The sequence below is a fragment of the Sinohyriopsis cumingii genome, chromosome 16 (genome assembly GCF_028554795.1).
Source record: "Sinohyriopsis cumingii isolate HCF-2022 chromosome 16, ASM2855479v2, whole genome shotgun sequence".
NCBI classification, from domain to species: Eukaryota; Metazoa; Mollusca; class Bivalvia; order Unionida; family Unionidae; genus Sinohyriopsis; species Sinohyriopsis cumingii.
In genome coordinates this window covers 56,237,854-56,256,387 of record NC_142976.1, presented here as the reverse complement: position 1 = coordinate 56,256,387, position 18,534 = coordinate 56,237,854, and the positions used below count along the sequence as shown (strand labels likewise).

Below are 18,534 nucleotides of genomic sequence, written 5' to 3'. Positions count from 1 at the left end.
CAATGACAAATTCAAATCATGTAATCGTGTAAAGTTTATTTTTATTTGTAGAATATCATAAATCCATAACACAAGTGTCTGTGATAATGTGTTTAAACTCACTGAAAAAAACAAGACACATGGAAAGGTATTGGCAACATCTATTATTTCTAAATGACCCCAGTTTTTACATGGTTGGGCCCCTGTTTTTACATTTCAGAAATGAACACTAATTATATGGTATTTACTAGGTGGTCATTTATACCCAGAGTTCATGGCACAACAGCATTATGTAAAACATTTCCCCATGCTGAATTCAAATGATTTAAAGTACAGAGGTAAGGAAACTGCTACTCTGACAAAACAAAACTGTAGTTTCATTTATATTTGTGAGCATAAAAGAAGAGGCTCAAGTGATCCTGATATCACTCACCTGGCTTATATAACTTAACGGTTGACAATATCACTCACCTGGCTTATATAACTTAATGGTTGACAATATCACTCACCTGGCTTATATAACTTAACGGTTGACAATATCACTCACCTGGCTTATATAACTTAATGGTTGACAATATCACTCACCTGGCTTATATAACTTAACGGTTGACAATATCACTCACCTGGCTTATATAACTTAATAGTTGACAATGTCACTCACCTGGCTTATATAACTTAACAGTTGACAATATCACTCACATGGCTTATATAACATAACGGCTGACAACATCGCTCGCCTGGCTTATATAACATAATGGATGACAATTTCACCTGCAGGTTTATGTAGTATTTTAAGAACACAACCCTATGTACTCATATTTTACTATGGTCTGATGAAGATCATATCCAAAGATAAAGGAATAATTAATATGCACAGTCCTTGGCTCATAACTGACACTCAACCAACATCTGGATGATAAACCTATTTACCAGGGTGTCCACCTCTGATGAGGGAGGTTGCGGGTTTTAACTCCTGCTGAGTCATATTAAAGACATAAAAATGGTATGAACAGCTGCCTCGCTAGGTGCCTGCTCAGCATTAAGAGGTTAGTGTTAGGACTGAAGCCTTGGCAAGTAGAGTACTAAATATGAAAAAAAATTTTAAAATAAATGTGATTTTGTGTTTTGTATTATTATTTTATTGTGCTGGAATAAAGTCATTTATTCAGCTGACAGAAAAAAGATCATTTCCAAAGTTTGACTAATGGATGTCTATTACAAAGTCAATATTTATAAAATTCACAACAGAGATGCAAAGTCACTTTATCATTAGGGGTAAAATATAATACAACAGCAGATCAGACAGTCTATGTTTTTTACAGTTAGACTAAGAATTATGTGAGTATATATGGTAATATTTATCATTAGCCTTTCTGTAATCAACTTAACAGCCCAAATCCTCCTAGCAAGACTTACTGCTTCTTCATTGGTCTTTAAACCAATCAACTTTTCTGACATGGAGGCACTTTATAAACCAGCAGACATAAGTCCCTTAAAAACACCATCTTTAACTCCTTCGATCAACATGTCCATTTTTATGAGCTACTACGTCTGCAAGAATAGTAATCAAATATCCATCTCTACTCAAGTATTGGACATGCATAATTTCATGTTCAGAAATACCTTTCCCTGTAGACATATCTGCAAGAATACTAAGTTAGCTGGAGTTATGTATACTGTATATTCAGGTATTTTCTGTTTCAACACTTCAGCAATACTCATAATAAAATTTCTACAACCACAATCACTGATATAATTTACACTCCAAGACAGTTCATCATCTGAGAATAACAATTTGTTACAAGTGGCAAAGAATTTACCCCTCCAGTGCTATGAAGCAGACTGTATTGATGAGAATCCCATGCACCTCACCATTCTCAACATCTAATTATGCAATTCATTATGCTTTTCAAAAATTCAAGTACGTTTTTCAGAAATTCATGGACATTGAAAAGCAACACCCACATTTTAAATTCAATGACTTTTCCTTGTAACCCCTCTGAATTCAGAAACTTTACAGTGCTCTACAAACCCTAGTTACAAAATTTTAAGAAAATCATAGTCACTAAAGTACTGGAAAGCTCAACCAATCAGATGCAAGATCACCTCATTAATATAAGTAGATTTCATTTAAATTTTACCCACCAAAGATTCTGATGAATTGAGTCTATTTACCAAGTTTATTCAAAATTTGATCAGAAATACAAACTTTTCATGAGTGACAACAAGCTCTGCCAATTAAATGCTAAATTACCTCACTAATATAAGCTTGATCACATAAGCCCACATTCCAAGTCTGATCAAAATCATATTAGATACATGGCCGCTAGGGTGGCAACAAGTTCAGCCAATCAGATGCAAGATCCCTGCATTATTATGCATGATTGATGCCCAGTTTTAAAATTCCTCTGAAAGCTTGATGATAAAGCCCATATTTAAAATATAAAACTGGATTATAAATATAATCTACTGCAACAAGCGCAGCCAATCAGATGTAAGATCACCTCATTAATCACCTCATTAACATGTGTGGCTCTGACTCGTCTAACTCTTCAGATCTTAATGACAGAAGCTCAGATTTTAAGTTTGATCAGAACTGGATCAGAAATATGGTTTCCAGAATGGTTGCAAACTCAGCCGATCACCTGCAAGATCCCCTCTGTAGTATGTGTGGATCTCTCTAATATTCAAATTCATCTGAGATCATGACAATAAAAGTCCATAGTTCAAGTCTGAAAAAATTAAGTCAAAAATATGGCTTCCAGAATGGAAACAAGCTCAGCCAATCAGATGGAAGATCACCTCATGAATAGAGAGCAGCAGTATCTGAGCTGGTGGAGCATCCAACTTGTTATCTAAGGGATGCAGGATCGATACCCACCCGTGTCTATTGCCTCAGTGTGTTCTTGGAAAAGACACTTAACAACCATTTCCTCTGCATAACACAATCCGTACTGTGATGAAAACTCTGTTACAAACCATCCAATGATCCAGTGACCTCATTAATGCTGATATTTCAACTCAACAAAGACCTTGACAACATCATATAAACCTACACTCCATGTTTGATTAAAACTGGATCAGAAATGTGGCCTATACAGTGGTAATAAGTAAATGTAGACAGCCAAACTACATATGTACAATAGACAGACAACAGACACAGAGCCATGCCATAAGCTCACTTTACCTTATTGGTACTCCACAAATAAATATGAATTACCATTCGTTCTAATCCCCTTATCAAACAATACAGTACAAAGATGACATAAAAATGTGCATAGTGTATGTTTGACTGTATAGCGCAGGTGGGCAATAATTTTCGCAATGGGGCCACTCCACCAATTTTAGAAACGTTTCACGGGCAGAACATTTCTCGTGTATTAATGAAATTACCTAACAATCTATTGTATGAAGACCCATCAAGCTGTGCCGATAGAAATGTCTGACAATTGTGCTGTCAACTCTGATTTTGAATTTATAACAGCTGATGACATGTGGATGAAACTTACCCCTGACAATGGTGATGACATTTCTACCATCCAAATCAGAGTGGATGAAACTTACCCCTAACAATGTTGGTGACATTACTCCCATCCAAATCAGAGTGGATGAAATGTACCCCTGACAGTAGTGGTGACATTAATTACTCCCTTCTAAAGCAGAGTGGATGAAACTTACCCCTAACAATGGTGGTGACATTACTCCCATCTAAATCTGAGTGGATGAAATGTATCCCTGACAATGGTGGTGACATTATACCATCTAAATCAGAGTGGATGAAACTTACCCCTGACAATGGTGGTGACATTACTGCCATCTAAATCAGAGTGGATGAAACTTACCCCAACAGTGGTGGTGACATTACTCCCACCTAAATCAGAGTGGAAGAAACGTACCCCTAACAATGGTGGTGACATTATACCATCTAATTCAGAGTGGATGAAACTTACCCCTGACAACGGTGGTGACATTACGGCCATCTAAATCAGAGTGGATGAAATGTACCCTGACAACAGTGGTGAATTAATTACCCCCATCTAAACCTGAGTGGATGAAACTTACCCCTAACACTGGTGGTGACATTGCTCCCATCTAAATCAGAGTGGATGAAATGTACCCCTAACAATAGTGGTGAATTAATTACTCCCATCTAAATCTGAGTGGATGAAACTTACCCCTAATAGTGGTGGTGACATTACTCCCATCTAAATCTGAGTGGATGAAATGTACCCCTGACCATGGTGGTGACATTAATTACTCTCATCTAAATCAGAGTGGATGAAACTTACCCCTGACAATGGTGGTGAAATTATACCATCTAAATCTAAGTGGATGAAAGTTACCCCTAACAGTGGTGGTGACATTACTCCCATCTAAATCAGAGTGGATGAAATGTACCCCTGACAACAGTGGTGAATTAATTACTCCCATCTAAATCTGAGTGGATGAAACTTACCCGTAACAGTGCTGGTGACATTACTCCTATCTAAATCAGAGTGGATGAAATGTACCCCTGACAATGGTGGTGACATTAATTACTCCCATCTAAATCAGAGTGGATGAAATGTACCCCTGACAATGGTGGTGACATTAATTACTCCCATCTAAATCTGAGTGGATGAAACTTACCCCTAACAGTGGTGATGACATTAATTACTCCCATCTAAATCAGAGTGGATGAAATGTATCCCTGACAATGGTGGTGACATTAATTACTCCCATCTAAATCAGAGTGGATGAAACTTACCCCTGATAATGGTGGTGAAATTATACCATCTAAATCTATGTGGATGAAACTTACCCCTAACAGTGGTGGTGACATTACTCCCATCTAAATCAGAGTGGCTGAAACTTACCCCTAACAATGGTGGTGACATTATACCATCTAAATCAGAGTGGCTGAAACTTACCCCTAACAATGGTGGTGACATTACTCCCATCTAAATCTGAGCGATATATGCCTGAATGCCCAGAGCTTACATCTGACCAGAAAAGAAATTTGCCATCCAAATCTGCAACTAGGCCAATAATCTTTCTTTGAGGCTGAAACAAAAGGATGCATAACAATAACTTTATGCGTTCCTTGAAAACAAATACAAAAATATTTTCTATCTAAAGCAAGATAATTCAAGTAAAAAAAATGACTTGCAAATTTTAAACACAGTTTTCGCTATTCTGATAAGATGGTTCTATCATGATCCATCCTCATAAAACAAGGTGTCCCTGTAAATGAAACATTTCTTGTGCAAAAGCTATTAACAAAGTTTTGTTTTTCAAAACAATTATTCTTGTAAATCTAATTAATTACATTCTAATTAATGAATTCTAATTAATGACACTCTAATTAATGATATTCTAATTAATGACACTCTAATTAATGACATTCTAATTAATGACATTCTAATTAATGACAATCTAATTAATGACATTCTAATTAATGATGTTCTAATTAATGACAATTTAATTAATGATGTTCTAATTAATGACACTTGATCATTTACTATGTTCATGTTGTATATAAAAACTTAAGGATGGAATCTCAAAAAAGTTTTGAAGTAATACAAGAATGTCTTATTTTTAAAAAAATGCATTTTGGTAAGATTATCCATAAATATTCTTCGGCTCCAATCAACCTCCCCCCCCCCCAATAAACACTGTAACTGACATTTTCCCCCCATGATTCCAAGGAATTGTTTGCCTGTGTAATTGCCAAGTTCATATTTTAAAAAATTTTACAAACAAAATGACACCCTTCACATTATTTACTGGCACATGAAATTAATTTTCAGTCCAGGTAATAGATAAGCAACGATCTAAATAAAATTAAGGATTTATCAATTCAAGTCATACTGTCCAGGCATTCACATTTTTGGCCACGTAAAACTTGCCTGAGTTTTGGTAAGCATACAGTTTAAAGTGTCTTATTACCATGGAATTGTATCTAATTAATTATATTTGAAAATAATTCACTCCAGTAGTGAGTCATTAGGACAAATTCTTGGATGTGCAACCATTGTTCTAACAGATTTGTACCTGTTTATAGATGATTGTGGTCTTCACTTTGTCCTTGTTGAATTTCTTAATCTGATCTCCAGTGGTTACATATACTTCATTATCACCTGAAAAGAACAGTAATAATATCAGTTAATATAGACACTTTATCATATAAGGCTGTAATAGGCACTTTATCATATAAGGCTGTAATAGACACTTCATGATACAAGGCTGTAATAGACACACCATGATACAAAGCTGTAACAGATGCATGATACAAAGCTGTCATATGCACTTATGATACAAGGCTGTAATAGACACTTCAGGGTACAAGACTGTAATAGACACATCATGATACAAGGCTGTAACAGATACATCATGATACAAAGCTGTAACAGACACATCACGATACAAGGCTGTAAAAGACATATCATGATACAAGGCTGTAAAAGACACATCATGATACAAATGTATGATGTAGCCTAATTAAGACTAATTAAGACAGTTCAAACAATTGGTTCATCAATTTAAGTTTAATCTTACACCTACCCCTCATTAAATTACGCACAATGGGCTCTTAAAATGTAGACTGTAGTAAAAGTGAGGTAATGAGTTGCAATGAGTTACCTTTGCAAGGGATGGATACTGACAGTGAAAGGAGATACACCAAAGCAGGGAATGGGGGGGGGGGCGATGTTAAATGATTCAATACTCGTTTTACAGTAACCTTGGGAATAATTGTGAAAATAACCATTTCTTAATTAAGTTGTTCACCTCTTTGTATAAATTGATTTTTTTTCTTCTTCAAGAATATCAATCTGTGAAAGATCATTAAAAACATTATTCGCAGAGGTTTCAATACACATCATATGTTTACCAGCAAAAATGTTGTGCATGATGTCACTGCTTTTTGCATTTGAGCATTACTGTTGATTCTGTATAGAACTAGATTTAAAAAAATAAATAAAGATGGACGTTTATTTCAAGAATCAATAATGAAATGTTGAAACTCAATTTTTTTATGTACTATCACTAAAACATACGGTGGCGCTCAACAGTTCTGTATTAAGCATAGGGTTAGAATTTTAAAGAAAAGGAATTTCCCCGGGTTTCGTCACTGGTTATACTGGTCATTTAAAAATGACCTTTTATATCTTAAGCATTGTTCAAAGAACCCTTAATTCTCTTTTTTTTGGTCTATGATTGATGGGTGTAATGTGGGTTATAGAGTATACAGCTTGGCCTTACTCCAGATGTGCACCTTTCAAAAAAGTGCTAGCTCCACTTGGTCATTTTCACTTCCTGAACTTCAGAGGTAAATTGTAAAAAAAAGAGCCAATAATTTGTTTAAATTTTATATATTTGGTAATTTATTCATTGCACTTTCAGAAGTTTGTATTGTTAAGTCTGGCAAAATTCATTTCCCCTATTTTAATAGTTGCTATGGATAGTGTACTTTAGACTAATTCAGGCTGATTATTTTTAACACAAGGGAGCAGTCATTTTAGTTAGCAGTGTGCTTAGATTATGTACAATTTCCGAAAGTACAATATCCAAAGAAATGTCATCCACATTATATCAAAGTAGCATTGAGGAATGCCAACATTCTCTCCACTGTGCATGTTTTAAATGCAAACAACTTCACCTTACATATGTCACTCTCTTAAAAGTACATAATAACTGGTGAGTGCACACTATAGGTTGTGATTTCATTGCAGGTAACTGTAATTCCTCATCTTTGAGGATCTTGCTTCTCCATAACAAACCCTATCTAACAAAACTAAGCTTTTCATGCACTGAGTATGCCTTTCACTTGTGTCCCTTGCTATCCTTGATCACATCTGTGATTGATTCAAATTAAACTCTAATTAATGTTAGATATTTTAATTATGTTACTTACATAAGAGCATTTTAAACGGTGTTAAATTGACCACTGGCTCTTATTCATTTTGAATTTGCATGCCTTTTAAATTTCATTTTTCTACTCCTTTATTGGACTGCATACAAAATACATAACATGTGAAAACACAGATCTACTTTTAGTTGACTGTAATAATGGAACAATAATTTCTGCAAATCAATAATCAAAATACAGTTGGCAACAATTATGTTCTCATGGGAATTCCTTTAGGAATCACTCTGATGCGAAACTGGATTAAAAAATACAACTGAAACGTGAATTTCACAGGATAAGACTATTTAATTGGGATTTATTCTTCTAGTGTTACCACTAGTTGAAATTACCAATATTTTCATCGATCAATATTTCGTTGTACCTGACCGCTTCAATGGCCTAATGGTTAGAGTGTCCACATCTGATGTGGGAGGTTGCAGGTTCAAACCCTGGCCAAGTCATAGCAAAGACTTCAAAAAATGGTACTAACAGCTGCCTTGCTAGGTGCTCCACATTAAGAGGTTAGTGTTAAGACTGGTCGGCCTGGTGTCAGGATAAAGTGACTGGGTGGGACATCATGCTACGTGTCTAGTGCATGAGGTCCCAGTGCTAGACATCACAATAAACTGATACATTGCACACATCATAGCAATATGACAGAATTTTTTTTAAAACTATGTTAAAAATCTAAATCACACACACAGACACACAAACACACACACACACACACACAGTGTATCAAAAATTTTATGTTTTAAAGGAAGTATAAAAAAATGTTAAAACATGTGACATTGTATTAAACACTGCTTATTTTATCAAGGCTTCATTTACCTATTCTGATCATTTTCATTTAGAACCAACTAGATACATTAAAAAGTCTTTTGGTGAAGCCCTATGTCATTATCACCATCAATTCTTCTGAAGTAGTAACAAAAGAAAATGGCCGACATGGTGGCCATATTGGATGGCAGATCAGCATAATAGTTTTCTGGTGAAAACCCAATATTGATATGAATTTCCATTCTGAAGGAATAGCAACAAGATTATCAAAATGGCTGCCATGATACCTTATCTGTTGTCATGAGTAACACAAAATTAAAACCATTGTAATTTTCAGTTTCTTGTTATTTTACAAACTTTAGCATATATATGTCAGGCCATATTTCCCTATTCAAACTGAAAACTTTATTCAATTTATTTTCACTAGCTGGTTTAATGTCCTTTTTAAAAGTGATTTGTAATAGTCTTTACATCCTTTATTGTTATAAAATATAATTTCTAAATAGAAAGGCATAAATGGTCTGATCAGTATTGTTATTTCTAAGTGTAATTTTTTATATAAGGACTTTACACATTGAATTATACCTTGAAAGGCAAGGAATTTCGTATTGAGACCATATTTAGCTTTAAAGCAATCAAAGTTAATAACAGTTCCCTGATCTGTAAGCATATCACCAATATAGAGTACATTATGTTCAAACCATTTCCAATAGAAAATGGGAACCTTGTTCACTTTTGTAAGGGAGATCATCCATAAACTTGTTTTCATAACATCTTCTCCTGTCCGGGGTATATTTTTTTTCTATTCACAAATTTCCTTGTCAGCAAAAACATCATGCCAAAAAGCATTTTTTGTCTTTTTTGGATAATGTCATTACATTTTCATCTTCTAATAAGAACATATATTTTATCTCGGCTATTTCATATTAATAAATTGACCAATTTTTTTGTGAGGTAGAAGAACTCTATGAATCCATGTTATTTTCAAAGCTAATAAAAATTTATCAATACATGTATCTATCATCGCCAAGCCACCTTTAGAAAAAGTCTGAATCATAACCAAACTTTTAACTTTGTCCACTTCTAATTTCCATATAAAGGTGAAAAATAATTCATTTCATTCCCTGATTAAAATTTGTAGAGGATCTGGTAATGAGATGAACAAATGAAAGAGTTTTGCATTAATTAGGGCTTTCAAAGCTGTTATTATACTAATTGGTATTTTCCCAATGTTTTTGACAATTTTTAATCATTTCCATTTTATTTTCAAAATTCATTTTTCCCATTTTATCCAAATCCACCTAATACTTATGTGCAATGACGTAAATTCAGTCACAGACTGTAACTTTAACCTGCAATGAAAGGTTTCTGCACTTGCTTCCTGTCCAAACTCCTTAGTTTTGACACTGTTAAGTTTCAGTCCTGAAATCCTTGCAAAGAATTTGAGTTTTTCAATAGAGGATTCCAATGATTCAAAAGAGCTATCAAGAATTAAAGTAGTGTCATGTACAAACTGTGACAGTAAAATTAATTTTCCTTTAGTTTGATGACTTTTATGTTTTTATTATTCTTCAAAAGTATAGACAATACTTCTGTACATAATAAGATATATGGGTATAATGGATCACCCTGTTAACAACCTCTTAAAATTTTTAAAACTCTGAAAGAAAGTCATTTGTAAAACTGGCAGTAAAACTTACAGTAAAATGTTTTGCATAGCACCTTATACTTTGCCCAAACTTTGAAAAAAGTTAATACATTATGAATAAATTTTCATGAAAAGAACCCAAAGCTTTTTCAAAATCAATTAATAATAATACAATTAGAATTTGTAACTCTTCTGTAATGTGCACAATATCATATACAATCCTTGTATTTTCACCAACGTATCTTCCTTTTGCAAAACCAATTTGATTGTCAGATATTACTTCATTCAGTAATGACTTAATTCTTTTGGCAATACATCCAAATGCTAATTTGTTTATAACATAAGTAGAGAAATTTGATGCCATTTCCTCAGGTACTGCCAAGAGTTTTTCCTCATTGGGTATGCAGGTCACAATGCCTTGTCTTGAGACAGTTGAGACTGTTCCAGTTTCATGTCCTTCATTAATTATTCTAATTAAAAATTCCCCAATGTCAATAAATAAGACTTTAAAAAATATAGCAGTGAAACCATCTGATCCTGAGCTTTTGCTAATTTTCATACTATTTTAGCAATCCAATACTTCTGTTTTGGTAACTTTGCCTTCTAATCTTAAGAATTTGCCTTTAGTTATGCCTAGGAATTTGACAGTTTTTGAGAATGTCCTCTAAGTTCATATATTCCATCTCTTTTTGCTCATTATACACGTTATTATAGTACTATTTTACTTCCCTGAGAATTTATAATTAACCAGAAATAATTTCATTTTCATCTTTAATTAATTTTGTAATTACTTTGTTCACATAATTTCTGTTTTCTAGACACAAGAAAGAAATTCAATCTAACTTGTTTTAGAGGCCATTTTTTTCTTGATGTTCATATACTTTCATGGGGGCCCCCAAGTAGCCAAGTGGTCTAAAGTGCTCACTGTTATGGATCACTGCCATCTCACCTCTGTCTGCGTGGGTTTGAGTCTAGGGCTTGGCCAATGTGGGTATGTGAGAAAGCTTGCTAGTAGCTTCTCGTAGGTCGGTGGTTCTTTCCGGGGTTTTCCCTGGTACTTCCTCCACCATTAATACTGGCCGCCATGTATAGCCTATCTTGTACTGAAAAATGTCATTAAATCCTATAACAACAACAACAACAATAACAACAACAACAACAACATCTTTTTAATCCTGCATTTAACGCTCTAAATGAGACCAAAAGTTTCTTTTATATGTAATAATGCATTTTGAACATTACGGTTATTTACATTTCTATAATTATATGAATCTAATTCTGGATCTTGAACCAAGTTAAAGTCCCCACATATAATAACAGACTCATTTTCATATTCATATATAATATCATTTAAATTATCATAAAATTCTGGGCAATCATTATTTGGCACAGTATACATTAATTAAAAAGAAGTTCATTTCACCAATTTGAATATCTGATGCAGTCAAATTACCATTAGGATCCTTTTCACATTCTTTCATATCATAATCTAAGTTGTTATTAAATAGAATACTAACGCTTCCAGAGTTGGACCTGTAACAATTTACAATACATTAACGGTAATAAAGTCCTTATGCTTTAATACATGAAACTTCATCATCTGTAAAATGTATATCTTGTAAGCAATATATATATATATATATATATATATATATATATATATATATATATATATATATATATATATACATGTATGTATGTGTGTATATATATATATATATATATATATATATATATATATATATATATATATATATATATATATATATATATATCTATATATATATATATTGCACTGGTTTTTTCTATGATAATCAAAAACATCCATACATTTTTCAAAATCTCCAAGACCCCAACAGTTGGCAGAGAGTATTTTTTATATCAAAGCGATCCATTTTCAGTATGAAAGTATAAATCCATCATGCTTAAAATGCACCATGTTTTGTGATCAGTGGAGAAAGTGGAAATACATACCACAAACAGATTAAGAAACATTACATATAGATTATGAAAAACATCAGTGATTTGATATATGCCAGGAAAATGTCCACCTAGAACTATCTCTGCTGGAAAAGACTACAATATTTTAAAAAAACACACACAAATACACATTAAAATAAAAACAAACCAAGAAAAGTGTAATGATTTGTCATGACTGTTTGGGAGGTGAGAATCCCAATATGATTGATCATCAATACATCATACACTTCAGTGCTGGATACAAACATATACTTCAAAACAATGAGAGAATGAGTTATGGTAAAACCTTTTGCAACCTAATGCATACCTATAATATATACAAGGATTAAAGTTGGGAAGATTACTTTAGCTAATGTGTGTGTGAGTGTGTGTGTGTGATTTAGAATTTTAACGTAGCTTTAACAATTTTTCAGTCTTATTGCTACGATGTCTGCAGTGTGACAGTTTATAGTGGTGTCTAGCACTTGGGCATCATGCCGCAGATATGTAGCCTGATGTCCCACCCAGTCACATTATTCTGACACCAGGCCGACCAGTCCTAACACTAACCTCTTAATGCTGTAAATCTATGGTATGACTCGGCTGGGGTTTGATCCGGCGACCTCCCGCATCTGAGGCGGACACTCTAACCACTAGGCCACCAGAGCGGTTATTTGTGTTAATACCAATCCATATATATATATATATATATATATATATATATATATATATATATATATATATATATATATATATATATATATATATATAGTACAGCATAGCATAAACAGCACATCACAGCATCCCAGACCATCACATCTACAGATTTCTCATGCCCAATATGTAACAACTTGTGTGCTTCCAGCTTTGGACTCAGGAGCCCCATGTGTAATCACAGTGGACTGCACAACTAGCGTCATCATCGGACACAATGAAAAACCAAAGAAGAAGAAGACATCATATTTTCAATCCCTAACAGTATTTCTTCCTTAAATCCAACCCATATCCAGAAATTTGCCTCCTTTTTTCCAGAATGGATAAGTGAATCTCCTAGTAAATTTTTAGTTCAAGAATAGACCCTGAAGCACATTCACAGCATAAAGCTTTCATAAATTAACAACAGACAATTTTTTTCAAATGCATATTTTTTTTTACCATGCAATAATATTTTGTAAGATGAGTGACCTTGATAAACCTGCACAAAACTGCATGTTCACACACGACTCGTAACTGATATTATTAATCTGGGATGTGCCTGATCTTTGCTAATGAAAACCTATAACTTTGTGCAAGGTGTAATTTGGATTTTTTAATGTAGCTTTAGCAATTTTTCAGTCATATCACTACAGTGTCTGCAGTGTGGCAGTTTAGAGCGATGTCTAGCACTGGGGCATCATACAGCAGACACGCAGTACCATGTTCCACAAAGTCACATTATCCTGACACCAGGTGACCAGTCCTAATACTAACCTCTTAATGCTGAGCACCAAGTGAGGCAGCTGTCAGTGCCATTTTTTATAAGTCTTTGGTATGACTCAGTTGGGGTTCGAACCTGTGACCTCCTGCATCTGAGGCAGGTGTTCTAACCACTTAGGCCACCAGAGAGGTCCTAGTTAAAGGGACATAGGTGACTGAATATGTATCCCATGAAAAATGGCATTTGTGCTGACAAAAATAAGAAAAACCTTGTTTACTGAGCACTCCCACATTGTACTACTGTCCACAAGTGCCATGAAATATACCACCTTACAGTGAAATGGCACTATCATGAAGTACAACATGTATCATTTTTACCACATTATGAATAAAATATGACCCAACAACCATACTGCCTGTTGCAAACAAAATGTGTTATAATGCGGTGTGTTATAGTGAGAAAGTTACATGTTTCCATCTTCCTCATAAGTGCATTATACTGAGGGAGTGAAAAAGTGCACTATGGTGAGGGAGTGACATGTTTCCATCTTCCTTATGAAGTGCATTATAGTGAGGGAATGACACAGTTCCATCTTCCTGTAAAGTATATTATAGTGAGGGAGTGACATGTTTCCATCTACCATATGAAATGCATTATAGTGAAGGAGTGACATGTTTCCATCTTCCCTTTGTTCAAATACAACTACAATGTCAAGTAAATAATGTATTGGGGATTCTCTTAAAAACATTTAAAAAAAGGGACAAGCATGGCAACACAAGCTTTATCATGCCAAACTGATATCTGACACAAATCCCTCTGGAATATTATTCAATCCAACTCCAAAAACCATACAGAAAAAAGACATAAATGAGTCATCCTGTGCTAGGTCATAAAACAAACTAGTCATGAATAATTCATAGAAACTGATGCCCAGCTTCCAATGGTTCATAATCTTATTGATTTTCTTTGCTAGGAAAATTGATCAGCATCTTAAATTGACCAAACAGAAGATTAAAATTTCTCCTACCAATCATAATGAAGTGATATCAAGTTGTTTGATGAATCATAAAAAAATGAACTATTCTGCTTTCGTTACATTATAGGATTTTCCGCAGCAAGGACCACACTAAAATCTGCAGAAGAGATTGAGCTGCGGCACTTGAAAAATCCACTACAGATGAGAGTAGACAATTATAAATAATTAATTGCAATTCTGTAATTAATTATCTCATTCTAAAGGATGAGCAATTTTGTTCATATAGAAACCTAAAAATTAGTCTTTTTATGAGTATCTTGTCCTTTATAGTTGGTACAAATTTAAACATTGTTCAATCACTGAGGTTGGAAAACTATCTCCCGTCAACTTCCGGGGACTGGGTTTTATGAGGCTTTTTCCAAAGAAATGCTGTTTTTCTTTGAAGTTACTGTCAATAATTTTGATTGATGTGTCATATGCACTTCTGTACAAGTTCAGTCCAACTGCAAACAACAAAGACCCAGATCAGCCATTGCATAATGCACTGACAGATCATGGTGCATGTTGTTTGCTCAACAATGGCAGATCTGGATCTGTGGATTTTGCAGTTAAATAGAACATTTATGTGAATATATATGTTATTTATTTATTTTTAATTTAGCAAATATAATATAAAAGTCAGAATAAAGAGACTGCACTTCTGCATTTGAATGCACAGTATTGTATGAAATGGTTGTCTATAGTTCCATATCCCCTTTCCAGGTAGCTGTCTAGGGCGTATCCATTCTTTATTACGTGAAGGCCTTACCATATAATAAAATTAAAATGATCCAGAATTCTCTAAGTGTAATTTACTGACTCCATTTTACAAGAGTTTTCACCATTTCATTTTGCTTTTTAATGGAAGGTGGGCAACACTTCACGATCCCTTTTAAACTATACAGCATACTAATGTATTCTTTACATAACACTTGATTATTTTCATCATATAATAGATCTTTTCATAATGCAGCAAAATGCAAAGAAACGGAAAATATTATTGTATGGAATGATCTCTGATTAAACAGTGCACAATTTGTTTAAACTATTTTATTTCCAAGACAGAATGGTTCCTGTTTTCAATAAATGGGTTGACCTTTTTAAATTAAGGTATGAATAAATTTACAAACTGGTATGGAATGAAAAATTTACGGAATGGATTGGTCTATCATTAAAGGTTTTATAATGGATACCATTTGATGGGATTAACCTGATTTCGATGGCTCTGGCAGCCTATATTATCAATCAGAGCACAGCCCATCACTTGTGAGTCATCAATTGACCCAGCTCCAGAGAAGCTATGACAATAGGAGTGAATCACAACAAGGACATCTGTACTGTATAGAAACCAAAAAAAAAGAAAGGCAAACAATGGACAAAGAATACATGTATGATAGGTCGAAATCAATGAAAAATACTGAAAACCTGACAGTTAGGCATCTCCAAAAGAATGTGTTTCTGCAATCAGTGTGAACAAAGGTTAGAGATGTTGGTTGTAATTTGTAAATATGTTTTATCCAACCAGAGTTAAATCATATCAGTTTCCGATCTAAACTTACTATTTTAGGTGAAAAACTAGTTATGGTTGGTACCGATGTGTGTGTGTGTGTGTGTGTGTGTGTTTTTGTGTGTGTCTAAATGTTAATAGGATCATGGCCATTCAAATCAGGTAGGTTGGGCTGCCAGAACTGCAAGTTTTTCATTTATTTACTATGCACAATGAACGGGTTGTGCATCATGCATCTGAGATTCAAAATAACTTAAAAAGAACGTTTATCATATATCACACTACATGTGCTGTAAAAGTGAACGCAATGCATCTCAATCAGCTGTTACTTACACACAATAATTTATTTGGCAACAAATCTTTATTGTCTCTTTGGTGTTACTTTACTTCTTTTCGAACAAATAATAATGTCAGTTTTAAATTTAAAATTGTGAAGGATACAGGAATATCGGCAAGTATACATCGACATAAACTAGGGAATGCTAAGCTTCAAATGGAAATAAACCAAATCAATTCATATTACTCGCCTCCTTGTCCGAGTTTTCTCTGACCTTTCTTGTCCCATGTTCAATATACAGATAGGTATGTTTTGATTTACCCCAACGTAAATGTCCAAATATGTAACATGGGGTGGATGAGGTCAGAGAAAACTATAACAGGGCACAGGAGATTGTATCATTGGTTACAATTTATCTATAGGTAGTGTACATACAAGTTATATAATTTATTGGTAACAATTCTAAGCAACAATACAACCCTTGTGCTTGGGGTTGTAAAGGTCAAGGTAAACTCTATCCATATCACACCTATCACCACCCCCCACCCCCCCAATTTCGAGTACTGGGCTGGAATTCAGTAATGTAACTAAATAGAAATTCGTATAATGGGTAATCATATCAAAATCATCTTAAACGTCATTCACCCACCCCACCCCCACCCACACAAACGTGACTCTGGTCTTATCAAAACATGAGCAAACGTATTGAACCGAAAAGCTATGCCTTACTGCTATCAATAAAATCATCATGACCTGAGCACAACATGCAAACGAAATTCTCCCATTATTAGTCGCAAAAAAGCAGTAAATATACTATCGAGAAGCTGCCAGGCTAGGACCCTAAGTACAGCATGGCTATTATACTGACTGCTGCAAGTAACAGAGTATTTAAAAAAAAAAGTGAATATCTTTTCATAACAACTGTTTCTTGGTGAATCTAAAAAATCCTTTTACCTCCGGTTTTCCAGTGTTATCTAGCATTAAAATAATTCAAGCCGATCAACACATAACAAATTCTTTATAAGCAATCTTACCTTGCACATAGCTGAATCCGACGAGTATGGCAAGCAGAATTAATAGCTCCATTGTTTTTATTCCATTTTTATCTTGAAAATATAATTTTCTATCCAACTATCCATATTGTATCTTCCTTTCTGCTTGAATGTTACTCACTAGCGTTACTCTTTTATCAATGAGGGCTTAATTAAGCCTAAACAATGAATGGACAATTTCTTTGAGTGGACCTTTAAAAAACAAAAAAACACAAACAAAATATCGATCAACCCATTATGTCATTAACGTTGAAGTGTAGTCTTCTCTGGCAATTCATATTAACCCGAAGAGGAACACGCTTCCTTGTTTAGCACCTACTCAATCTCGCCTATTCAAATCATCAGCACAAACCTTCGTCAAGCGTTTCATTGCATCAACATACAGATACAACCATCTCCTATACAGATTGTAATATTCGCGGGACAGTATCATTAGAACTTAGAGGTAAATTTGGTATGTGCCACATGATTTAATTTCTTCTTTCCCTTACATGTGTTTGCCGTTTCATTGGAAATTTGTTAAAGGATGTTATTTCAAGAATACAAATAGACATCTGAAATATATCCACTTTTGCAGCTACAGAACTAATAACAATAGGAATCACTTTCCTACAGCTAAATATGGTTTATTCCGATGTGAATACGGAGGCTGCTTTGTCACTGTACAGAAACTGTTTTTATGTAAGTCGTTGAGGCCTAAGGTTGCCCTCTTGTGTAGATTTTCAAGTGATCAATATTTATTGGTTTATATTCAGGGAAAGAGTACATAATGAACTACGACAAAAGTAATATTTTTTTTTTAGATATAAGACGTTCTTCTCTGATGTAGTCAATATATTTGTTTATTATTAAAGGACGAAGAACGGTTAATGGCAATCACATGACGCTGAATTCACAGTGGATATTACTTGGTTTTAAGATACCGGTAAGAGTGTCATTTTTCGCAGATTTTTAGAATCGAGACAATATTGCTAAAATTATTTCCTTTAATTACTTTTCATTTTCAGTTCGT

General features: G+C 34.1%; 1 protein-coding gene across 2 annotated transcripts in view; it reads right to left on the bottom strand.

Annotated features, from left to right (window-relative positions):
• Positions 1 to 17,884, bottom strand: part of LOC149780464 (uncharacterized) — a 146,627-nt gene extending 128,743 nt beyond the window's left edge. For both annotated transcript variants that reach the window (XM_089937406.1, XM_089937407.1), the window contains exons 1-3: positions 17,505 to 17,884; positions 6,013 to 6,098; positions 4,890 to 5,022 (exon numbers count right to left, since the gene is read on the bottom strand). In XM_089937406.1, coding sequence (XP_089793532.1) covers positions 4,890 to 5,022; positions 6,013 to 6,098; positions 17,505 to 17,556 — 271 coding nt within the window. In that variant the 5' untranslated portion in view covers positions 17,557 to 17,884. The remainder of the gene's footprint in view (positions 1 to 4,889; positions 5,023 to 6,012; positions 6,099 to 17,504) is intronic.
• Between the last annotated feature and the right edge of the window lie 650 nt (positions 17,885 to 18,534).